This window comes from Leopardus geoffroyi, chromosome C3, assembly GCF_018350155.1.
Source record: "Leopardus geoffroyi isolate Oge1 chromosome C3, O.geoffroyi_Oge1_pat1.0, whole genome shotgun sequence".
In the NCBI taxonomy this organism is placed as follows: Eukaryota; Metazoa; Chordata; class Mammalia; order Carnivora; family Felidae; genus Leopardus; species Leopardus geoffroyi.
The window spans coordinates 96,744,985-96,764,126 of record NC_059338.1 but is presented as its reverse complement, the minus strand read 5'-3'; the positions used below and the strand labels follow the sequence as shown (position 1 = coordinate 96,764,126).

The following is a 19,142-nucleotide window of genomic DNA, read 5'->3' as shown; positions in this document are numbered from 1 at the left end:
CTGAGCAAGCAGATCACAAAGCCTGAGTTCTTCATTTGGCACTAGTGGGAGGGTGAAACCACCCTAGCACTGAATGAGCACAGGAACCCTAGCACCACCACCGCCCTATTACCCCAGCAGAATTCCAAAGTCCTTCTTCTTTCCCTGCTCTCTCGTGCCATTCTGGACGTGTTTGGAAGCCTGTCCTCTCCCCCTGGAAAGCCTCATTATGTGAGTGATAAAAGTTTTCATGGTCCCTATCGTTTGTGTGGTGCCATCTGTCTTAAACTCCAAACCAATGTAGCACAAACTCAACAAGGGATGCCATGAGGAGGTGTCCAGGAGATGAATCACAGGACTGAGAGTCTGTCTTCTCTTGCCGTGGTTTAGTAACTGGCTCCTTTACCCCCTACCAATCTTGCACTTTGAGCTCTGCTGCTTTGTGCTGTATTTGCTGAGTTCTACCGAATCTTCGTCACAGATTTAATCAACCCACACCAGAAATTTTGACAACTGTCATTTAGAAACAAGAGTTAAGGCTGTCCTTAAATTGACCACAGTACCACCGTACCATGTCTGGGGCGTCTTAGCCTGGTCCTATCTGTATGCCTCACGTGGAATTGTGTGTCTTGACTCCAGCATAAGCTGTGATTAATGCAAAGTTCAGAGGAACACTTTTACTTTATGACTGTTGATTGTGGTCCTTCTCCCATAGAATTCTCAGGAAAAGTACTGATACCCTGTGCAATACACGGGGCTGTTGAGTGGCCAGTCGTGTGGAAGGGCAGTTATCACGTGGCACGCTGAGGTCTACACTCCTAAAAGCAGCTGATTCAGTAAGACTCCGTGCAAATGTTTTCGTTATCACTGCTGCCCGAACTTTTTTATAACAAGGATCCTGATCCTAGGCTTATGTAGAAATAAACAAACAAAAACACATGACAGCCATGTGGAAAAATTAAAGAGATAATTCAAACTCTGCTTAAATTCCAGATCCTTAAGCCCTATAAAGAAACAATTGTTGTGGGGGAAGTCCTTAACCCTCATGTTACAGATTTGACGCTTTCTAGACAAACAATGTTATAAATATAAGCAGGGTAAAGAGGTTCCCTCTCCTCCAAATTGTATCTAGTTAACCATTAAACAAACAAATTAGATATAAGGTGAGGAGGAGACAAAAAAATTGAAAAAGAGATCCATAATTTGACCCAATTAGAAATCCAAAATTTACTTCGAGACTTAAAATGTCTCTAATTGTCCTTTGCACCTCTACAACATGGAATTTGAGTTAATTTTAATATCTACTGAGATGCACCAACTAGCAAACCTTCATGGCCTTATACAATTACAGAGGTTCAAATTATAGTCCTTTTTGGGATCTCAGTAAATTTAAAGAAGGGCACACCCTATAATATAAAGGAGTTATGAAATATAAAATGTGGAACAAAGAGGTATGCATTATCTTAATCATCAGAATTATTGTCCTGCCTAAATATCCCATAGCAGTCATGGAAACTCTAATCAAAAATGTACTAAATTAAATTATGTCTTTGGCATTTATAGGCTTGCCAAACTGAGACACTATGGGCCTTTCTCCATAATTAAAATAGTTAATGTGGTCCAATATAAGTTAAAACAGAGCCTTCAAAGACTGACACCCATCACAAAAGATTCATTTAGAGAAGGGTGTTTATACCCAATATTTCTCCCTTTAACAGACCAATGTGGTTGTTCTTAAACCTGGGAAACATGAATGGTACCTCATGGTGGATTACTGCAACCATGGTTCTGTGGTTCCAACCATTAAAATCCCCATAATCAATATCATTGAAATTACTGGTTCCATCCAATCATTAGCTGGTAAATATTTTGTTATTATTTATTTGGCTCATATGTTTAACACCGATTTCCACAGACTCAGAGCCATAGTTTGCCTTTAGCTATGATGAAATGCAACACATTTTGACTTCAGCCTCGATGGGACACCTCTACCTGGCTGCCCACAAGGTCTTCAAAAGCTCAGCCATTGCTCATGTCTTTGTTGGCAAAATTATCAGTGTGTCCAACTATCCTGAGGAGCACAGGCAATGACATCACTCTTACGACACCTTCCTTCATGGATATTCATTTGCCACAATCATTCAAGACATACAAATACAAAAGAGCTCACAAATTGTGAGGTTCCATTTACCTGCATATAATAGAAGGCCCTGTCACCTCAGTTAAATCCCTAGGAATTATTTGGTTAGCCCGAAGCCACTCTATTTCTGACACCATTAAGAAAGTAAAAAAATCTAAAGATTTTATTTTTAAGTAATCTCTACACCCAGTGCGGGGCTCAAACCCCCCACCCTGAGGTCAAGAGTCACACACTCCACTGACTAAGCCAGCCAGGTGCTCCAAGAAAGAAATAATGACACATGGCAATACAATGTTAAAACAGCTCAAATGTCTTTTAGGAATTTTTGGATTTTGAGGGCAACATATTCCTAATTTATACTTTTACTTAAGGTAATTTATTCTGTTTTTAGTAAACAGGCCTACCTTGAATGGTGCCATTTACAAAACTATCTCTAGACCCCTGAATTATAATACAACAAGTGCTGTCCCTTAGAGACTCCATTACTCTAGAGGCTTTAGTAAGTTCCCTCATGGCTCTTGGAGTCTCTGGACTCCCTATGATAGGCATAAGTTGCCCCTGAACTTCTGATACAAGAAGATTCCCCTCTAAGTCCCATGCTATTGCAGTGGCAATGCTGCATGGTGGGATCTCCTAGAAAAAAAAATGCTCTCAAAGGCTCTGAGTCCATGGCTCTCTATATTCAGCTGCACATTGTGCCTTGAGTCTTGGAAGCAGTCTTCTGCAAGTTCGGTATGGCTACTAAAGCCTCCTAGCTAAAAATGCAAATTATACGTACATATTAGAGCTAAAACTAGGCCCTTTGACCTACCGCAACCTGCATGAAGGTGTGGCCTTTCTGGTCCTTAATTCCTTGCCAGATGCGATGCTTTTGCAGAGGTTCCTCTTCTGAATCCCTTAGCTCCCTGAGTAGCCTTTGGGGATCAACTGAGTGAATAGTAAAGTGAATCTGTATACGTCAGACAGTATAACCAACATCATCAACATGATGAACACCCTGGAAAACTGCTTCTTTTAATACCTTAACCGTGATATCCCTGATAAAAGATTCACTGATTAGTACGACTGCCCAAACTTTGGACAGTCACCCTTCACTGGACGTCATAGTTAACAAATAGCCCGGGTGAACGTGTCTTAGACCCTTGAGCCATTGCCAATTATCTGAGCATATGGTTGCCCCTTATGGGGTAGACACTTCTGAGAATTTTGTCTCAGACACTCCCTAAATACAAATTGATGCTACAAATATCTCCACACATACTAAAGCCACCATACTAAGACTTCATCAAGATACTTCGCATCTTTTTTAGAGCTCTCGTAGTTACCGACAGCGATCAAGGCAACAATTTCACTTCTCACAATACAAAATGCTGAGCTCTGCAACAAGATATTCAATGGAAATGTCATGTCCCTTAAGTCTCTGGATACAAGCCTTATAAAGTGACAATGTGATTTAGACAAGTTAAAATATGACACATTTCACTTAAAAAACACCAAGAGTGAATTGTGATAAAGTCTGATCCATTTTTGATGTTTAATCACTGGCAAGTTCCAAGCCATACCTCTTCCACTTCTCTTTTTGCCCCTTATATGGGGCAAGCTAATAAGAAAGGCAGGGTACACTTTCCTTTAGACAAATGGGATTTTCAAATCACATAAATTCTGACTATTGTGAGGGAGCTTTCACTCTAGCACCAGAATAAAACCCAAAGCCAGTCAGCTTTCTTTGTATCCTTAAGCAATTTTGGATCTCACTGGATCCAATTCTGGATTGTGCTCTGCTCTTCCCAGAAAGTCTCATTATTATAAGTGATACCTACATCTTTTCATACATTCTTAGTGCATGTGTGGTGTCATAAGTCTTGACATCCAAATCAAATTTGGATGGGGGATCCTGGTCTAGCTGGTGACTAAATATGGTTTCATCTAATTATACGAGTGGTACCCAAAGAATTAAATAATATAAATATAAATACATACAATAATGACATTTCCTTACTCTCAAATGTTGGGTTTAAATATAAAATATAAAAAGCCTTTATCGACTGGAAGAGTTCATTCATTATTGAAATCTTCACATCAGGAAGAACAGAATGCCAGTAAAATTATTTACTGACCTAATGAGCATACAAAAATAATCTCAAAACCATTTGTCACTATAATATGGGGGAAAGTAGTGACAATAAATTACTGAATTAAGTATAAAGTCTGGTGATGGCAACATAAATTCTGTAAGGGATGCTGAATAAAATAGATAATTGAAAACCACCTAGATATAAGATCAAAAGACAAATGGGTGGATATATGTCTGAGTTTTAAAGGACAATATACACAGAGTAAAAAAATGGCTATTAGTTTTAACACAAAAGATGAGAATAGTTGACTTTCCATCCATAGCTCAAAACTACAGTAGTACATATTACAAAGTCCAGATACCCACAAGAAAAGTAATCCTTATATATGTATGTATGTATATATATATATATATATATATATATATGTGTGTGTGTGTGTGTGTGTGTGTATATATATATATATACATATATATATATGTATATAGTGTGAGCGTGTATACATCTTAGTTCCAATCCACTGCTTTTGCCTTTTCCTTCTAAATTCTAAGGAGATCTGAATTTTTAAATACTACCTTTTATAGACTAACAGTTAATACAGAAAGGTGAAAGATATGATATTACAAAAATAAATTGCATTTAACAATCATTATGTAATAACCTAAGTATATAATATGGAAAGGGAATACTAAATTGAACAAATATAATAAGAATTAATGAAATATTCGTTATCTAATCATTATCAGTGTTGTTAATATAATATTATGGTATAGTTTGAGAAAAAAAAACCCAGTTATAACCCCATATTGAAGGCAACATCATAGGGAAAGATGTTTCTAAATTGACCTCGAGGAAACATACTGCAATGACAGATAGGAAAAATAGCAGTTGTGAATCAGAAAAAATACAAACTATGAAGAAGTAGGAAAGAAATTCAAGGTTGTGTCAACTACTTAAAACAAAACAAACAAACCCCAAACCTCTCTCCCAGCAATAAACAAAAGGTTTTAGTAACTGTCTGTACCCCCTGTACAGAGTAGACCAGCCTGACAACTTTGTGTGATTTAGGAGTTCATGAACCTGAAACCTATACAACCAAGAGACTGCATTAATAACAGAAGATACAGAGAGGGCTGACTAACTGGGAAAACTAAGAAGAAAAACCCGAGAAAGTTTTCATGCATACTTCCAAGATTCCACGTTTGAAAGCCAGTCTTGGGGAAAAGTAAGTTTTGCCCTTGATAAATAGGCAATCACGGTGGGCCTTTTAGGAGGTGAAACTATCTGGAAGCCCAAACAAAATTAAGTCACCACAGACTATTCTGGATATCCTCAAGGTGATTTTAATGTTGGAATTCTCCAAGAAATCTGAATGTCAGTTTGCATTCCACACAGCTAATATTTGATACATGTTTTATAGAATAATTTTTGTCTAAGATTTTCTACATAAAACTCTGATAATATAGTTCATCCTCTGTAGTGGGTTGAATAGTGTTCCCCACCCCCAAAATGTGTATCTGCCTAGGAGCTTAAAATGTCATTGTATTTGGAAACAGGATCTTTGCAGGTATAATTAAATATTAATATGAAATTATACTGGATTAAAGTGCACCCTAAATCCAACACATGGTGTCTTTAAAAGAAAAGAGGACAGAGATACATGCAGAAACAGAGGAGACACACAAACAGGGCAAAGGTCTTGTGAAGATAGAGGCAGAAATTAGTGATACAACTACAGCCACAGAATGTGAAGGGTGGCTGAAAGCCACTAGAAGCTAGGAAGAAGCCAGGAAAGATTCTTCCCTAGGGCCTTCAGAGGGAGTGTGGCACTACTGATAGCTTGATTTCAGAGATCTAGCCTCCAGAACTGAGAGAACAAATTTCTGTTGTTTTAAACCACTGACTTTGTGATATTTTGTTAAGGCAGCCCTCAGATACTAATACATTCTCTTTTACACATAATCCCTGGAATGCAAGGAATGGGTGATGGAAGGGATAGAAGGGGGCGGGGGGGGGGAGTTTGGAAAGGGATAATCATTTCAAGGAGTGATATTCCATGTGAAACCAGTTTAGGTATTATGTAACTAGTTATGAACCATTTCTCCTGAATTATAGTTGAAAGAGGACTTTCATCTCCTTTAACCGTTTTAAGCATCTTGTTTTACTAACGGGTCCGTCTAAAATCTTTAATTTTTCCTTGTCTATTGTGTCTTTCTCTTGGGCTTTAAAGTAAGAAAATTCCATTATATTCTATCCCAAGAGAAAACAAACATAAACACTAGCCTCTGACTTGCCCCCCATTTCACTGCCATCCTAGCTCCTTCTTTTTTTTCTCAGCCAAAATTGTTGAAATAGAAGTCCAAACATTTATTCTCCAATGTTTGTAAGTCCTCACTCCATACAACTTGATTTTGGCTGCTACACTCTAAGTATAAATACCTATTAACAAAAATATTTTTCCTGTAACAATGGCAACAGTTTTCTTATGTTATAAAGCATCTTATCTATATCAAAGTCAAAATTAAAAATCTGCCTTGCATGTTTTAGCCCTTAAAAACAATGCATTGTATGAAGACTTAAACAGTAAAACCATAAAGGGGAGACACCTGGTAATTAAAAATTGAAAAATGAAGGAAAAATAAAACATATTTTATTAAAGGTAGCGTATTTTTAATCCAAAAATCCAAGTGAAAGAGTTTAATTGTTAGAAGGAAGTCAACTATCAAAAAATGTTATCCAATGACCCAGAATTATTATATTTCTACATATATAAAACAACCATAATCCTGCAGAATGAATATCACCAAAGAGACCCTAATATCTGAAGTTCAAATGAAATCCAATGACACTTATGAAAGCATTAGGAATTGACAATTTTCTTATCTATAAAAACTGAAAGATAGAAATTGACTGGCAAAATAATACTCATTCAATCAACTGGTAAAGTAAGTACATATTCTGTTCGCATTTAACCAATATGAATTCAATTCTACAATGGGCAACAATAAATAAATAAAAGTAATGTGGTAGCATATGACCTATAAAAGATCAAGCTGGCTCATCTGGTATTATCTAAAGAAACAGTCACCTGTTCTGACATTAGAGGATAAATGTCCTGTTAAGAATTATTCAGTGACTACATGGCTCATGCAAAATTATGTAGATGATTTTTATGGGTGATTTAACATATTCCATGTGTAATGTTGATTATATGTGATTTTCTCCTCATATAACTTTAGAACGTTAACCTTTGTTAAGCTGCAATTCCCTTGAATGAATTGAGTGTATCTGACAGATATTATGCTAAATGATTAAAAAGTGAAATTCTAAGAGTGTCAGCCTATAAAAGATACAGAAGAAAGAAAGATTATATTTTAAGATAAGTGACAGGAAGAGAAAAAGTGAGAACTGGTACATTATGAAGTGATACCAAAGAGTCATAAAACAGCTCAAAGTGGAACAGAAGGAAACTGAAAATGAGAGGAGGAAGAAGAAGCAAAACAGAAATTTGATTTGTCGATACTCAATGACTATTGCTTGATCATCTCACATTTAAGAGGTAAAAGTAGGAGTAGGAAGAAGTTGATGATAAGTATTCATTTAATTCGTCTACTCTGCTCCCAGAAAACTGGGTTTAAGGTGTTATTAGGTGATTAGATACCCACTGAAGGTGTAAAACAAACTATTTGTTTTTATGCTTTAATTACATAATATAAATGTTTTATTTTTAGCCATGTTACTCTTAAGACTAATAAATCCAGAATCCAGGTCATTTTATTTCCACATTTTTGGTAACTGGTGGCAGGACCTCTACAAATGTGAACGTAAATAAAAGTGTGTGTGTATGTGAATCTCTGTGTGTATATGACTTAACTACGTGTTATTACACAATCACGTACAAATACGGTATCATTTAATTATAAATTAACCCTATGAGGTAGACATTTATCACCTCTATTTCAGAGAGGAGAAAAGTAAAATTCAGGCTAATGATGGGACTTGTCTAAGTGAGAAAGAGTAACGAATTGTGCTCTGAATCCAGAAATCTGACCTCAAAGTTGGCATTTTTTAAACTCATAACGAACATGAACTATGTGAGACATCTTTTATAAATATACAATCTCATTCATCCTTCCCAACAACTTTACTCTGTAGACATAATGACCTCAACTTTACAAATAAAGAAACTGAGTCTCAAAGAGTTTATGTAACTTGTCCAAAGACAGATAGGTACAAGATGTGACAGGCTGAAACTAGGACTCCAAGTTTGTTTGACTTCTTATGTAGTTTGAAATACAGAATGATGTAACATTTACACAAATAAAATCAGTTTCCTTACTAATAAATGAAAGTACATTTGATTTCATCTACAAATAATCCAAGACTTGTTTAAAAATTAATATTAAAAACCACTGATTATCAGTTGCATTGTTTACATTAAGAAGTCTACATTTAACTTACATTGTCTGCTCGAATAAATTCCATTCCCTTGAAACCTGTTAATTTATTTTAATCAGTACTTTTCCTTCTCTTTTTGAACATCTAGAGGTTACTATAAAATATCCCTAGGTGACCAGGATGTCTACGTATCAGGAAAGGAAATGCCTGTTTTTCCTTTTTCATTTTTCTTGGCTATATGATCCCAAGAATAGGTTATAGTAGAAGAAATTAATGGATTATAAAGAGAACTGAGGTAACCAGGCAATCTTCTGGGTCATCACTGCTAGGGTTCTGTCAGCATCCATGCAACATTGTTGGCAGCTGGACTATAAACCCCTCTTACAAGAAAAAGACTATTTTGAGGCACAAAAGGAAAAAAAATAAATAAACAATTAGGTGGATAATGTTTTTCTTTCTAAACCGTCATTCTCTTCTCGAAGAGTTCAACTCTGATTTAACCAATCAATATGCTAGGAAGAAGAAATATTTTGTAGCGTAAAGAAATAGCCACCTTGCTAATGCTGGCCTCACCATTCTATTTCAAGGTTAAATAAAAGGTTTAGTATTTCACTTCTGATGACAACGTTCTCTTAAATAAGTTGAAGATCTTGGACTTGTTTCGAAAGAAAGAGAAGGAGGATATATGGGTGATATCAGGTTATAAGAAATTGGACTGGAAGCATCAGCTTATTTTATATATCAGCAGAAACGTTAAGTCAAGATGTGATCCAAAAATCTTGATATGATAAAATCCATGTCCTTCTGCTAAAATACTTTGTCATTCAGACCCAGACATTCATAACAGCTACGGCAAATCCTTTACCACGTAACACAATGCTGTAAATCTAAATTGTAGAAGTCTGAACTTTCAGCCTCTCTCCCATACTTTACTGCTCACTAAATTTCTTTTGCCTACCCATCCATAAACAGAGCTTAACCTGGGTGAGATCCAGCTGGATCTCAGACACAAAACCTTTAGAAGCCAGGTAAGTGACTTCTAAGACTTGTGATCAGGGAGATGTGAAGGCAGCAAAGGACACATTGTCTTCTCAGTGCCAATGCAGAACAGATTGTCAGGTTGACAAGATGAGCTGAAATGTCCTTTGCTGTCTTTCTATATTCATTGCTGTCCCGGAAACTAGGTGCTTGAAACCAAAATCGTTTCTTTCTGCAAATGTGTTTAAAAAGTATACAACAATATGATTGGTTTGTACATACTTCGCCATTATTATAATAGTTCTGTATTTGACTGTATGCATATTTTGCAGAGCACACTTTGCTTTATGCTCTGGTAATTTCCCATTTTATATCATTCTGACATGAAGGCACTTGCAAGGTTACTGGATGTACTTATTTTTAAAAATTAAAAACAATCCTGTTTTCATTTTTATATTGTTGTTCACCTGTGTACTTGACTGTAAATTCAGATTGAGTAAAATGACCTCAAAATTTTATTATTACAAAGCTACTATCTAAAAAGAATTGCCGAGTAAAGTACTTTATGAATAGTGAAAATGTGCATAAAAAACTAACATTTTTGAATAGCACATATTGAAAAACAAAGCATGTCTGGAATGAAATACTACGTGATGAGATGACTATTACTTACCAAACTCCTTGGGAACTGCTATCGAATAAACACAATTATGCCCCACACTGTAATTTTTGGGATAGTTTGGTGATAGAACAGTGCCTTCTGAACCCGTTGAACGACTTCCACAGGGTGCTAGGAGACAGAAATGACAAAACATTTTTAGAAAAGCTTTACAAAAATCACACTGTGAATGTTTTCTTGATATAAACATGATGGCTATTGAATTTTAAGGTATTTGGTTTATTTCCATCTTTTAATAAGATCCACCACTGTCAAATATCTTAAAAACAAATTGTGGACATATGTGACTACTGTAGCTATTCAGATTTACTCTTCTCAAAAACAGTAATATAAATGTGACATAATGGTGCTATCTCTAGAGGTAATAATGGCGGCCCTGCTTTCATTTATGATAAAAGCGCAAAGGAAATTTTCTCTTATATAATGATGAGAAATTACATATGCAGGTGGGAAATTGTTGTACTCACTGCCAGGCTTTGACATTCTACTCAAAATCAACCTTGATTATGCTGCCACCAAATTAAGTATTTTTATACACGGGACAGGGACGGCTGTACAAACACATTCACCCACTCATCTAAGTAAAATACTCTCTCACCAACCTTTATCTGTTTATATGATTTACATTTGAATCGTTAGAGTTGCTGATGGTGCACAGAGGCAGATTTTTTTTTTTTTTTTTTTTTTGCTACCTCAGCCCCAAATGCACTATGTTCCTAAAGAGGTGAGGGTGAAACCAATGTTTCAGGCAAATTTGTAGATGATGGTTCTGGTGTTCACAAGATAGGGGGGATACCTTAGGCTTTATAGTTCTGAGTTATGAGGCAGACCCAGGCTAATGATGGAGATTTAAGTATTGAAAACATAAAGATGATAGCTGATATTCTCTAAGAAAATGATATCACCCAGAAAATTATACAGAATGAGACAAGATGGGCAAAGAGGAGGTCTGGAGAATGCCAGGGTGTAGGATCGCATAGAGGGTGGCTACAGGGAATGTAGTCCCATGGAAGCCACTGGCGAAGAGCTTCAATTAAAGCAAAGTGTTCAACAGGGTTAAGTGTTGCCAAGTGGTAATAAAAGAAAAACGAGTCAGTGGATTTGGTGATGTGGAGTATCACAGAGCAGGGGCTTCTTCTCCTGGCCCATGATTGCTTGAGGAGGGATTCTGTTTAACCGCTGGCTGGCTGGTTCCACCCTTACTCCACAAGGTACAATGAGCTTTCCAGACTGGTCAGCCCAGGAGGCGAACTTCAACCTTACTCCGGGCTGGGGGCCATTCTGCTTAAAGAACATATTGGCTGGTCTCCTCCTCTGCAGAGTCAGTATTACAGGGCAAGTTTGCTGACAGCGTGGCCATGGTTGTTGCAGGACACCCGTAGCTGCGCAGGATGCCTGTTGTTTTGGCCCCTCTGCTTTTATCAATATTAAAGCTAACAGTCTGATTTCCTTCAGCCTATCCCTTAATTGGCTTTGAACTTGTGCAGAGAGGACTCCCCTCAAGCAATGGGATTTTGGTATTGTTAATACAGCAGGTTCAACTAGAGCAGCTTTTTGCAAACTACAGCCAGCAAACCAAAGCCAGGCGGTCAGGAGAGGGTTTTACATTCTTAGAGTCACAAAACAAAGTTTTGAGTTTGAGTACGCGGCAGAGACATATGTAGCCAACAAATCCCAAAATACCATCTGGCGCTTTACAGAAAAAAGTTTGCTAACCCTTGAAGTAGAGTAGAGGGGTGGTAGCTAGATAGTAGCTGGATGAAGAGTAAGTATGTAAAGAAATAGATGTAATCAGAGCCTTAATCATAAACAAAAGGAGAATGTGGGGAGTAGTCAGGGGAAGATGCAAAGCTGAGCGAGTTTTGTTACTGTTTTATTTAACGGGGAGGAAGGAGTCATTGCAAAGGGAAAATCAGGAGCAGAACTAGAGTCTAGGAAAAGGTAAGATAAAAAACCAAAGTGGAGCCATTTCACTTTTGAAACCATCAGTGACATTCCCCTGTGACCTGAGGAAAACAGATGGAGACTAGAAATACATAGGTTTAGGTTACATGCTGGGAATTTATTGGAGTTATTGCCTAATTTTCCTTTTAAGTGTTTGTTCGTTTGTGTGTTTGTAGAGAAAAAGCATGAGCCTGGGAGGGGCAGAGAGAGAGGGAGACAGAGCATCCCAAACAGGGCTGGATTTCACACACCCTGCGATCCTGACCTGAGCCAAAATCCAGAGTCAGAGGCTTAACTGACTGAGCCACCCGGGTGCCCCCTGATTTTCCTTTTAAAGAGAGCTGGGTGCAGTGTTGTGTTAGGTGACTGGAGAAGAGTCATGATAGCTTGAAAAAGTAAACACATTTGATGGATTCCTGGCCAGAGTTTAAAATATATCAATATACTTAAAACACATACATACAACACAAACAGTATCTTGTATTGTGTTGGGTGGCTAATGAATGTCCCGCCTTTTAATGTTCTGTAAAATGGTAATATACAGTTAGGATTAAGCATACTAAAATTAGAACTCCCCAGAACAACAACAAATTGACAGTGGTGATGATAACCGAAGATGCATTGCTCTCATCACTCATTATTGTTTGAGACGAGAGTGGTCAGGTGTATTCTTCGTTCAGCACAGATAACTTTATTCAGCTGATATTACTGATGAGAAAATCATTCAAGAATGAGTACTACGATTTATGTTAACTTTCCTTCTGATTTTAAGGTGCTCCAAAGTTACAACACTTTGAATGTATGTGACAATAGCTCTTATTTTCATATTTGGAAAATATGAATAGACAGGAGAGCTTTTCGTTCAAGTTCAGCTTTGTGACTTAGTCATGAACATTCTGCTATTCCACATGAATATGCATCTGACAACCTCAATTTGTTTTTTATAGTTTATTTTGCATAATGGACATTTAGGACAGCTATTTCAAAAAGTATCATTTATAAATATAAAAAATGTGAAGTTGTTTTTTAATCATTGATGAATATATATGAGGTTGCAGTATAATCACCTGTTCTTAGGGTAACTAATACTGTATTAGATTCTGTTATTTGTCCTAGTATCAATAATTTGGGGTTTCTTCTGGTCAGTGCTTACAGCATGTCCTAGTTTATAATCACTTATGTTGAATACTGTAGTGACTGAAAGTATTCCGTGTAGTATGCAAATAATATAAATAAGGGAAAATTAATTGTGCTTTGAGATAGAGATTTATTGTAATCTGTTCTATGTTTACAAAAATCTAAATGGAATAATGACTAAGCCAGAACAACTTTACTAATTTTCCTAATATTGGTTCCTAGAAACTTTTCACATCCTCTCTTCCTGTTTTAATTTCATCATACTGGTGGGTATAGGAAAGGGCAGCCTTTACCTTTTTGGCTCTGTTAACAATCAGTAGAAGTTAGGAGCCAGCCAAGACTGAATTCTATGCTTATTTTTGCCATTTTACTTATACCAGTGGGCCATTTGTCACACTGGCTGTTTCTCTGAAAGCCCATATCCCTTGTAATGCATTTAATGTAAGAACTCACCTGTACCAGTTCCTGACTATAACTTATTTGATACATATGACAACTGCTTCAATCTATATCTAATAGCATTGTTGTAGAACACGTGAATTATGAAAAGAAAAGGTTCTATAATTAAGTAAGTTTGGGACATACGTGGATAAAAGAAAAAGTTCTTTATGACTTCACTGATACTTTAGTAAGGTCTGGGGACTGTCATATTCATTCTTACAAACTTATTTGATTGTGGAGACTGTTTCAGGGTAACATCTCATGGGACCAATGTTCCTTAGAACACCCTTTGCGAAATGCCAGACTGATGATTCCAAAATGTGCTATCACTTTGGTAATAATTCTCACATTTATATTATTGTCTATAATTGATTGGAATTTTGTAGAACCAAAGAACCGTGTTTCAATGTATGCACAGAGAGCCAAAGTACTTTAAAGATTTAAAATGTCAAACTTAGCCTATTATAACATACCATTATCCTTGACACTCTCTCCCTGACTCTTGGGGTCCAATACACCATTGATTTGTTAATTGTACCTGTACGTAGCTTATCAGTCTCTCTCTCTCTCCTCTCTGCCACTGAAACTGCCACAACCCAAACTCCCAACAGTTTCCACATGGGCTCTTGGAAGAGACAACTAGCTCCACTGATCCCTGCAAGTTCTCACCGCTGCTAACGATGTTTCTTTTTTTTTTTTTTTTTAATTTTTTTTTTCAACGTTTATTTCTTTTTGGGACAGAGAGAGACAGAGCATGAACGGGGGAGGGGCAGAGAGAGAGGGAGACACAGAATCGGAAACAGGCTCCAGGCTCCGAACCATCAGCCCAGAGCCCCGCATGGGGCTCGAACTCACGGACCGCGAGATCGTGACCTGGCTGAAGTCGGGCTCTTAACCGACTGCGCCACCCAGGCGCCCCATGCTAACGATGTTTCTAACAGACACGTCTTATCGTATTTCTCTTCTCTTCCTAGAACAGTTCTGATAAACAGTGGGTTCTCCATAAATGTTTGTGGGAGGTTGAAATGTGCTATGCTTATCATAACAAGCAGGCTACTATTAATGGTGTTCCATAGACAGCACGTACATGAACATTTCATTTTGTAGAAATTTTTCCAGAAATTCACTTAAATCCAAGACAGAATTGAGACATACCCTCTCAATAAATCCATATTAGCCTATTTCTGTGATTGAAGTCTCTGATGGCCAGGAATCACTGTTGCTTTACACTTAGAGGCAATATTATGTAAAAGATGTGTATCTTTAAACATTGCAAATATGCTCAATGATAGGATTGAGTTCCACTGAGGGAACAGCAGACTCATGTCTACCATTTTACAAGTAGCAAATCCATGCTAACATTTAATTAGTCTGGAACATACCTTCACTGAGTGAGTGAAATCACTCACACTGTTTAATTTCATGATTTTTCTTGTTCTCTCTCTCTGTTTTTTTTTTTTTTAATGTTTGTTTTCTTTAAAATCCTCTTTGGCTGAATTTATATGGATTCATTTGTATCGGTACAATGTGCCCAGACTGCAACTATACTGTATGTGCTTGTTTCACTCTTGCAAGAAGAAAGGATGAGGCAGTAAACAGACGTGGTATTTCCAGGGACATCAGGGGATGAATCTGTAACTGGATTTTAAGGTTTCTAGTCACCTAGTGAAAAGGACTTCCCCACTAAGATTCGATCATGTGTGTAGGAGGCAGGAGGAGGGCTGAAGAAGAAGAAGAAGAAGAACAAAGAGTAACTTCCCAGTAAGTGAAACAGAAGGATCTCAAACCATTTTTATGGAAGAGGTCCTACTCGAACGTCCAACGTATCTTAGAGACTGCATAGTACGCTCAACACAGCCGTAAGCTACTTGCAATTTCAAACCTGTCTTTTTGGTTGTGTAATGTATAATTTATTATCAAATATACCTTATCGTGAAAATTATTACAGAATATATAAATTTTTCTCAGAGGAAAGTTGGGTACTTTTAAAAGTGATTAATTCTTGTGGGTCACAAAAAGAGCAAAATGCTATATTAAATCAATAATTTACTAGATGCGGCCTGTGCCTCCTTCAGTTGGAGAGAACTGCTGTACTTTTACGAAAGTGCTGGTCTACTTCTGGGAAATTACTTATGCCCTGATGTAGCCTGATTGAATGTCACAAATCAAAACTCCTGGGAGAAAAAGGGTTTGAAAGCTGTATCTGCCACCGAGTCATTTTTTTTTTTTTTTTTTAAGCTAAGTCCTTTCATAAGCCTTAAACTTTGGAATTGAGTTTGTAATGCAGGCAGCTAATATTCCCAGTATTGACTTCAAGATTAAAACTACTCTTGCTTTGTTTGAAACCTGTTCTTAGTAAAAAAATAGCTTATTATTCAGCCATTGATTTCATGCTTTGCATCATGTCTCCTAAATAAATAAGCATTTCATTTTGTTTATCTGTTAGATGATGTCCCTCTAATAAGGCCATTTTATCATAATGGTAGTAACTATTTCTTTAAATTATAAATGATTACCTTAAGTAACTTATTTATTTTGATTTTCATTTTCTTTTGCATTAGTTCTGATACATTCACATTCATTTATCTGGAAAACTAAAGATAATATTGTTATGAGTTTCCTATTGCCTCATCTATTCACCCAAAAGAAAAAAAAGCAAAAATCAGTCTTTACTACTTGTGAATTAATCCTTTGTTATAATTCCACACTCCTGTTTAACACTAAAAACAAACAAACAAACCAACAAAAACAAAACTCCATCTCAATGCTGTAATCAGTGGCTTGTAAACCACTTTAATCCCTCACTAAGTAAACTTAGTAGGAGATGTCCTTCTACATCTGTCACCTCACTGATTGCCTGGACTCACTCATTTGATTGTGCTGCCTGGAAAGGCATTCCCTTCATGCACCAGTGCTCCGTGAGCTGTGTTCTCCATCAGAGTGTATGTTCTTAGAAGAAGAAGAGTCATCCTAGGACAAAGACCTCCGAAGAGCTATATTCATTCCTTGGATAGATCTGCCATGCTACCATATATAAATTCTAATAGAATGGATGTTAGTAGTTCATCTGTGATACCTATGTCACTCATTTTTAACCTCATTTTCAAGATTGAGGTATGATGTATACAATTGAGTATTATTGTTGTGGTTGTTTAGCATATTCACAAAGTTGTGGACCACACCTCCACCTAATTTCAGAATATGTGTCATCCTCAAAGGAGTTCCTGTACTCATTAGCAGTCACTTGCTATTCCCTATACTCCCAAGTCCCTAACAATTGCTAGGAAACTGGATATGGAAAGACAAGTTCTTAAAATAATTTTGGTTGAATTATTGGTGCTGTTTAAAAACTAAAATTCCTTTTCGTTGCTTAGTTTCTTATTTCTAAGTCATTGATTTTAAGTGATGGCAATCTTTTCTGGTTAAAACATACTTTAAGACAACTAATATATTAGCACAAAATGAGTGTAGGGAAAAAAAATCCTCTGTGACAATTTCTTACTCCTACTGGATCGCTACACATTGATTTCTCAGGAAAGTCTTCTCTGTCTTCCAGATTAGTTCAGAGGATCCCATCATATAACATTCCATTACTTTCAAGGCACTTATTATAACTTGTTTTATATTTATATAAAGCCACTTATTTGTATGGCCTTTTGATTAAGGTCTGTCTCCATCACTTAACTCCAAATCTATTAAGTCAAAATTTCCATGTCTTTTTATGCACTACTTATAATTCTGGAGCTTAGCAGAGTGTCTGTTTATTTAATGGATTTGTGATAAATATATATCATAAATATTATGAAAAAATAAAATATATAGTATATTACTATCTTGCTGGTGACTAAATGTACAGAATGTAAAACTCATATTTTTCAAACCACTTGTTTAGGGTAGCATAGCAAGTGCAATATAAAAACCCAAATTTTTGGAGTCTGCAAGATCTAGTTTTGAATTCCAGCTTCACTATTTACTGGCTGAGTAGCCTTGGAAGAGAGGACATTTCAAAGTGGAACCGGATCTGGTAGATGGTGAGGCTTAGACAAAATGAATGAAACAGCTCTCTGGCCCCACAGAATCTTCTGGAGGTAATATGTTGAGGGTTTCATAAAGGCCTTAGGAACATGAACTAATCTCGTCAATCCCAGAAAGAAATACAGAGTTTAGAGAAAGGACAGGAGGAAACTTACCTGGTGTTTCTGCCAAACTCTTCCCTTGAGAGAGAGGAATGCCATTTAAGGGATTCTACCCAGGGCATTGTTTCCCTCTAGGAAGAGCCGGTGGTTTTTATTTTCCTCTCCTCTTCATTTCCCTAGGGATGAAGACCAGGGTACTCCAACCCAAAGGAAGAGGAACCTACAACTTTAATTCAGCTGTTTTCTCAAGGAGTGGCGGGGGTTGGGGGGCTGTCACTGTGCCCAGCTGTTAACAATCGGTGTGGACATAGTCCTCTACTTCTTTGGACTCTGTATACTTTAGAAGGCCAGGGAGAAACAAGAGCCAATGTTAATAGTGAAAAGGAGGCGAAATTGGCCTGTCTTCTCCCTTTTCTTACAACTCAGGGGTTCTTTTTCTTGTTTCATGAATTTGGACAGGGAAAAAAATGTATATATTTTTCAACCCTAATGGATTTTTTTATTTTTAGTGAATTATACCATTTCATTCCATTTCGAACGTAGGCAGAAAACCACAGTAGTATTAGAAGTAACTGCGACTTTGTCACCAATAGAAATTACAGATGTTTTTATATTACATAATTGTTGTGGATACCTCAAAATATCATCTCTGCTTATCCCTATAGTAGTTATTAAGCTTTTCAGAACTTCCAATTTAAGGGAGTAATTAGGAAGCAATATATTATCACATAAAAATTTGTTTTTTCAATTATAGATTTTAAGTACTTGGATAACTGCGTTTTAATATAATCAGCTTATTGTTTACACCTATGTGCTTTATTATATTTTTACACCTAAAAAAGATAATTCTAGGATAGCATTCATCATTACACAAAAAAGAAACCCAATTCTAATTAGATTCCTCCCAAATCCATCTGATGACTTTCGTAATTTTTTGTTTTCTCTTTTCTTTAACGGTACTTGGCTCAGAGATTGTTGCTTTGGCCTATGAAGTTCTGGAAAATATTAGTTGCACTGGAGGACCCTTGCCTTTTTGCTGTCTTGTATCTCTTCCTAACATGACAGATCAATTCTTCCCTGAATCAGAAAGGTCCTAAAACTCAGATTTGGAACTAGGGGAGAAATATCCAGTCTTCAGTTTGGCTTAGGTTTGAAGATATTTAGAACCATTGCCTCAGTATGGTCCAGATTTACTCACTAACACTCCCAAGTATTTCAGTCTAACTGTATCTGGCATT

General features: G+C 36.7%; 1 protein-coding gene across 6 annotated transcripts in view; it reads right to left on the bottom strand.

The window, feature by feature from the left end:
• Positions 1–19,142, bottom strand: part of CSMD3 (CUB and Sushi multiple domains 3) — a 1,255,667-nt gene that overhangs the window by 240,871 nt on the left and 995,654 nt on the right. For all 6 annotated transcript variants that reach the window (XM_045453867.1, XM_045453870.1, XM_045453869.1 and 3 more), the window contains one exon: positions 10,241–10,357. In XM_045453867.1, coding sequence (XP_045309823.1) covers positions 10,241–10,357 — 117 coding nt within the window. The remainder of the gene's footprint in view (positions 1–10,240; positions 10,358–19,142) is intronic.